Here is a 6,607-nt window from a genome sequence, read left to right as displayed (position 1 = left end):
GAGGTGAGCTCAGTCTGAGGCAGCACAGAGGCACAGCTGTGCTGGAAGTGCTGTTTGTTTCAGGGGTTCCCTTTGGCAGCAGAGGGCTTCAGGACACGATGCTGTTTGTTCTGCAGCATCAGCCAGCAATACGGCTTTGCTCAGCCCTCCCCTTCCTGTCATACCCCAGTCAGCTGAGCTTCACCCCAGGCAGGTGCAGGGCAGCTGGACAATGACTTTCATCCATCACTGCTGCAATGATGTCCACAGCCCACTGCCAGACTGAGTGCAGAACAACGCCTGTGTTCTGTTCCAGGACCCCAGAGAACAAGGAAGTACCTTCCCTTTATTATTTTTGCATATGCATCCTCCAAAGATGCAGGGCCATGGAGCTACAAAGCCTGGTTTTCAACTGGTTTTCAGGCTTGTTGGTGCTCCCAACTCCTCTGTGGGTTGGAGGGTGAGGAGGAACACGGTGCCCCATCCCAGAGAGCAGCACATTTGTGCAGCCTTCAGCCTCCCTGCCATAGCGGGGGCTGCAGGGGCAGCGTTCCTGTCCTGTATGTGGCTTCAGCTCCTCCCCGGGTGCTCCTGCTGAGTGACACAGGCACAGATTCAGCACCGCAGAGAACACATTGTCTATTCACAAGCCCCCAGCTCTGTCCCGCATCCAGGCTTGCACAGAGCAGGGTGAGACACCAGAGTCCGGACGGCATCAAGGCAAGGAGATGGGAACGGGACGGAGCCAGCAAGGAGAAACAGTCCAGGCCCTCGTGCTGCTCCTCTTCAGTTCCGCTTTGTGTCTTTACTCTGGTTCTGAAACTTCTGGTGCACAACACGAAGGGTGGTGAAGAAGTTCCCCAGGAAGAGGACGAAGAAGGGGAGGCCGCACATGAGGACCTGGGGGGAGCACAGAGCTGTGAGGCAGCAGAGATGGACACCCCTCCCCACGCAGCTGCCCTGTTACCTGCCATTCCTTGCACTCTGGGTGCTGCAGCATCCGGAACAGGGTGACGGCGTTATAGAGCTGCCAGAACTGCAGGAAAAAGGAGATGGAGGGATTGCTATAGGCTCAGCCTTATGATGCTCAGCTGCTCCCTCACATGAGGCCAGTCTGTCTCTGCACAGCCATGAAATCCCAGAGGAGCTTGGGACCAGAGCGAGCACCTCACAGCTGATCCCCGCTGGGACAGTGCCCCGCTCCAGAGCCCAGCAGGACTCCTTGGACCATTCAGCCATCAGCCTAAAAGGTGGAACTGGACCTTCCATAGCAGCTCAAGAGCTGAAGTTCAAGAAGGGTTTGAGAAGGGTTGTCAGAGCACCTCTGCTGTATTTACACAGTGCTCAAGCACTTGGCAGCACTACCAGCACCCCCCAGGTCCTCCATGTCTCATTAGCCAAGTCACAGAGGTGGGTGCTTTGGGAAAGAAGAGGAGGCTCAGCCTCTGGCACCTGCACTGTGTGGCTGCCAGGCACAGTGAGGAACATGTGACTCAGTCCCACCCCAGGCCTCCTGTGCGTCCCCAGGAGGGTTGATGCATCTCACCTGCCCAAAGAAGAGGAAGGGAAGCAGGAAGGTGAGGCCTCTCCACATCCAGGACTGGAAGCCCTCTGCAAAGGAGAAAGGTTTGCTGAGAACATGCTCACATGGGCCGGGATGGAGCTGAGCTCCAAAGAGCAGGGCATGGAGGTTCAGTGGCCATCCCACATCTGGCTGGGGCACTACAGGGCAGGGCTGTGACAGGTTTCCTATCCCTGAGGTCTATCTGAGCATCCCTGGAGGAAGCTGCTCCCATGGGGCTGCCCTCAGCCAGAGCTGGGCTCCCAGTGAACTCCATGGGCTGCAGAGGCTGAACCGGGGGGATGCTGGCTGTGTTTTCTGATGCCACCACTCATAAACCACAGTCAGAGCGATCTTGGAACACAAATAACTACTGCCATCACTTCTAACAGGAACACAGCTCCCACTCAGCCTAGCAGTGGCCTGGTGCTGGCGGGGGGAGCAGAGGTGACAGCACATCCAGCTGGACCAGGGCAACCTCAGGGAAGATCATGACTTACCCACAGTGAGGTCCATGTTGTGCCTCTCGCCCAGCGCTCGGAGCCGGTACAAGCACCCGCTCTGGTAGTAGTACTGCAGGAACTGCACGAAGCCTGCAGGGAGAGAAGAGAGTGTGTGAGGGCAAGAAGCACCAGCCTGCGGGCTCAGCACCAGCCCAGCTCTGAGCTGCCAGTGCACAGAGCGATTCCTGGCCCCTGGGAGGCAGAGGGCAGGAGAAGAGCCAAGTGCAAACCCCAGTGAGCTGTGAGCATCCACAGCCAGTTCCCTGCTGCAGGGCTGGGCAGCGCGCCTGGATGCTGCAGGCAGGTCTTGGCCCAGCAGGTGCAGCAGCACTTACTTTGGTACATGGAGAAGGAGAGGAACTGGTTCCTGAACATCTGGTACATGAGCCCATCCGGCCTGTGGAGAGAGGATGCTGATGGGTATGTGGGAAGGAGGAGATGCTGCCAACCCAGCCTGTCCCACAGCCGAGGTCACAGCAATGCTGCCCAGCTCCCAGTAGAACAGGGCACAGCACAGCCCTGCAGTGTCAGCATCTCATTGAACACTATTTATCCAGCTTGAGAAGCCAGGAAGCTACAGGACAGGGATCAGGAACACACTGCACAGCCCTTGGACAAGAACTGCAATACTGTGAATGGTGTTTCCCAACAAAGGCCCAGGCTGTGCTGCCTGCCTCGCTGAGGTGCTGGTGGCTGCTTTGGTTTGGGGTGCTTGGGCCTGCTGAGGACTGCATGGAGCTGATCGTTATACCTTAATGCTCATGGGGAGGAATATGGACAGCAGAGGCCCGTGAGCCAGGCTGGCACGGCACAGGCAGGCCAGGTGCCTACAAACAGGAGCTGAGGACGCAGACTTACCAAGTCAGCATAACACCTGAGAGGAACGTGGAGATGTAGTGATGGAAAACCCACCAGCCCTTGATTCTGGAAAGCAGACATAAGCAACGGGTCACAAATTGGGATCCAAATGAAGCCCAGGAAAAGCAGAGCCAACCAACTGCCAGTCACCCACCAGCTCCCAGGGCAAGGCAAGGAGCAGAGGTGGTTACGAAAGGGACGTGCATGGAGCAGGACCCAGCGCCTCCGGCCCAGGTGGGACCTGGGGCACCGCACCTTCCACACCACCTCCACACTGTGAGTTCATCCAGCCCTCCCGCCCCAGCAGCTGCCTCAAAACCACAGCTAATTACTGCATGGGGGCTAATTACCAAGGTTTATTACACACCCTGAGTAGGAGGTGCCAGCTGCATCCCTGGGAAGCACAGAGCTCTGTGCTGGGTCTGTGATCTCTCAGCCCACAGCAAAGAACAGCCCATACCTGAACCTGAGAGACTCACTTGGATCCGTTGTTGATCAGGATGCTCTCCCGGATGGTCAGTGTGCAGTAGTACCACACCAGGAGGAAGTTAAAGGCAGAATCTGTCACCCTGGCAAACAAAGCAGGGTGAAAAGACAGCAGGGAGAATCACACCCCTGCACAGTGCTCAGCCCCAGGAGGACACCGCACCCCCAGGGCAGAGCTACAGGGTTGGGGTGGTCAGTCCCTTGGTCAGGACCTCCATCAGCTCCATCTTCTGAGCTTTAATATTGCTCTATGCACTTCAGGACCAGAGATGGGCTCTGGGAGGACATCTCTGCCCAGGACACCAGTCAGACTCACCTGGAGTTTAGAAGGAACCGACAGGAGAAGGACACGATGAGCAAGATGATGGTGAGGTAAAGCTTGAACTTCTCATATTCATCTTTATAAGCAAACCTGCAGGGATGTACGAGGCCAGGTTTGGAGCAAGGTGGGAGCTGGCAGCCATCCTCCCCTCCCACCTGGGTGCACAAAAGGGATGCCCTTCTGGGAACCTCTTGCAAGAGAGCAGATCAGCATTGGTGCATTTCATGGGGAGCCCGTGGGACAAGACACCGGGGTCTGGGGTCACTGCTCAGCACTTCTTGCTTTGAATGTCCCAGCATTGGGGCTGCCAGCACTGGTGGCCACAGCTGGTGCTTCCCCACAGCTGGGTCTCTCCTGAAGTCCCTAACAGAGGGGAAACTGAGGCACAGCTTTGGTGGTGGGTCCCATTTAACTCATTACAAATAGCAGGTCGTCCCAGTCTGATCACAGGAGCTGAGCAGGGACTGAGGGCTGCTTCCAGGAAAGGAAGAAATGGACAGACCAGGCAAGGAACCTGCACTAGGTGGGTCAAGGTGGGTCAAGCCAGCCATATGCCTGCATGTACTGTACCCACAGGCTGCAGCTCAGCCTGGGCAGACCTATAACTTCCTCATGACAAGGGCACCCCGAGCTCCCCACACATGACAGCAGTGCCGTACTTAGCCTGCTTGCTGAGCAGCGTGACGTTCACATTCCCAAGCACCAGACTCAGGTACAACCTGGGGAGAGAGCAGAGGTTGTTCAGGTGGGAGGCCACGCAAAGCTGCCCATGTTATGTGCCAGGCACAGCTTATCACCTTCCCAGCACGTCCCCTGCCCAGCCATTTTCCACCCGGAGCTGCCTAAGGGCAGCAGGATGATGCTGTGCAGAGGCTGTGCCTTATGGTGTTAGAGCTGCTGGGACCCGCTGCTGTGTGCCATAGGGTTTCACCTATGAGGACCCTGTGTGAAAGACAGAACTGTTCTTGTCTTGTTTTGATCTGTAATAAACTGGCTGGGCTAATATTTGACCCATGGAGTCTTAATCTCACCATTGGGTAAATGTATATTAAAAAGAACCTCATCTACCTCCTATCAATCGGACTGAGACACCCTGGTGCCCACAGAGCCCAGCTGTGCTGCCCTTGGCCAAGAGACCATCCCTGTGCAAATGTGGGGCACCTCTCACCCGTTCTTCTTTGGCAGGTAGGCCTCCATCTCGAAGAAAACATTCTGTCTCTCTTTGATCAGGCTCTGGATCTCCTGGATGGACTCTCGCTGGTCGGGACTCACGTGGGTTTTGCATCTGGGGAGGAAGCACAGGTGCTGGCATCGGGATCAGCCCCGTCACGGCGTGTGCTGGCACTCGATACAGGGCCGTGCCTGGGACAAGGGCACCCCAAGGACAGTAACAGCAAACTGGAGGTGAGTCCCATCTGTGGGGCAGGCCAAGGAGCTGCCAGAGGGAATGGAGCTCTCAGGACCCCAACTTACTTCTTAAGGGACAAGGAAAGCTCCTTCAGCTGCTTCTTCTGCCGCGTGATGCAGCTGGAGATCCCGTCCTGCAGCTTGGTCAGCTCCTCCAGCTTCTGCTTGTACAGCCTGTGGTTGTCCTGTGAATGAGAGCAGTGTGTGCTGCAGGTGCACACACACCCAGCAGGGCACAGAGCACCCAGTGCACGCCTGTCCCATCATAAAACCCCCAGAACCACAGTGCTATGAGCCCAGTGAGGAGCTGCAGCAAGACAGAGCAACGACAGCCTCAGTGCTGCTGCTTGGGGATGAAAAAACACGAGTGTGATGTATGGAAACAGGGCAGCTGCTGAAGAATCATCAGTGCAAAACAGGGTGAGGAATGCAGCGCTCAGACAACACTGTGTGTATGGGGAGCCCAGCTGTGACACCATGAGACCCCCCAGCTCTGGGCTGGGGCTGAACACGGGGCTGGTTTTTGCCCACAGCTCATACTGGGGGATGATGCCGGTGGCCCCGTGTGCCGCCGTAACCCAACCGCACCTGGGTAACGCTAGATGCCATTCTTCTGCTATATTTAGAGGGGAAAGGAGAGACCGTGCAATGCCAACGCTCCTTCTGGTCCTGGCAGCTGACAAACAACCTCACCTCGAGCACGGGCAGCCCCAGAGCCACCAAGGAGCCACGAGAGGAACAAAGCGCTGCTTGCAACAACCCTTGGACTAGACCTCGGTGTGCAGCTCTTATCGGGGGCTTTATCAGCAGCTGTCAAAGCCTTTCCCAAAGGAGAAAGGTGAAACCCAGACACGTTCTCCCTCGTGTACCCAGCAGGGAGGTGGGGACGGACCAACATCCCGACCCCCTGCTCTCATAGCAGCTCCTATCGCTCGGGGTCGGCCAAGATCAAACGGGGTTTGGGCCGAGCGCTGCTCGGGATCCGCTCTCGTCCCACCCCGGGGATTTCGGGACGTAGGACCGGCCCCTATGGAGCAAGAGCCGCCCTTGCCCCAGATCCTGGCACGGCTGAGTCCGCAACGGCATCCGCGGGGGTGGAGGGGCAGAGGGAGCCGGTGAGCCGAGCTTTGCCCCGGGCTGACCCGGCGGTGCCGATTCCTGCCCACTCAGTCCCGGGGATTACACGGCCCCGACCCGTCCAGCGGGGACGGATGGAGGGCGGCAGAGCCGGCCCAGCTCAGCGTGACCCCCCCGTGTCCAGCAGCACAGCACAGCACAGCAGCGCCAACAGCCCCGCAGCCTCCCCGGACACCGACCCCTGAGCCGCCCCGGTACCTGGATGCGCTGGAAGCCGTCCTGCAGCTCCTCCCACTCCCGCAGGCACTCGGTGACCGAAGCCATGGCGGTGGGAGCGGGAGGGACGGGAGGAGGAGGCGGCGAACGGCCCCGGCACTGAGCGATGCTTCCGGGCACGCCCCCCGCGAGGGGCGG

General features: G+C 58.1%; 1 protein-coding gene across 1 annotated transcript; it reads right to left on the bottom strand.

Annotated features, from left to right (window-relative positions):
* Nucleotides 1-284: 284 nt before the first annotated feature.
* On the bottom strand, nt 285-6,596 carry TMEM120A (transmembrane protein 120A). Its single transcript, XM_015880730.2, has 12 exons — nt 6,452-6,596; nt 5,183-5,301; nt 4,878-4,994; nt 4,369-4,428; nt 3,704-3,799; nt 3,381-3,470; nt 2,902-2,967; nt 2,379-2,440; nt 2,041-2,133; nt 1,526-1,590; nt 947-1,015; nt 285-879 (listed from the first exon to the last, which is right to left on the bottom strand). Exons 1-12 carry the CDS (start codon nt 6,515-6,517, stop codon nt 766-768), a joined length of 1,017 nt encoding a protein of 338 aa, XP_015736216.1. The 5' UTR covers nt 6,518-6,596; the 3' UTR covers nt 285-765.
* Between the last annotated feature and the right edge of the window lie 11 nt (nt 6,597-6,607).

Source organism: Coturnix japonica, chromosome 19, assembly GCF_001577835.2.
Source record: "Coturnix japonica isolate 7356 chromosome 19, Coturnix japonica 2.1, whole genome shotgun sequence".
Classification (NCBI taxonomy): domain Eukaryota; kingdom Metazoa; phylum Chordata; class Aves; order Galliformes; family Phasianidae; genus Coturnix; species Coturnix japonica.
The sequence above is the reverse complement of the archived record's forward strand: the minus strand, read 5'-3'. Positions and strand labels throughout refer to the sequence as shown.

What these genes read in the sequence shown, in the direction of transcription:
- TMEM120A (XM_015880730.2), bottom strand. Translation starts at nt 6,517, where the DNA reads ATGGCTTCGGTCACCGAGTGCCTGCGGGAGTGGGAGGAGCTGCAGGAC. An exon ending in TACCTGCCAAAGAAGAACGG is followed by an intron (nt 4,429 to 4,877) that starts GTGAGAGGTGCC and finishes CTCTCTCCCCAG; the next exon opens with GTTGTACCTGAGTCTGGTGC. An exon ending in CCTTCCTCTTCTTTGGGCAG is followed by an intron (nt 1,016 to 1,525) that starts GTGAGATGCATC and finishes TTTTTCCTGCAG; the next exon opens with TTCTGGCAGCTCTATAACGC.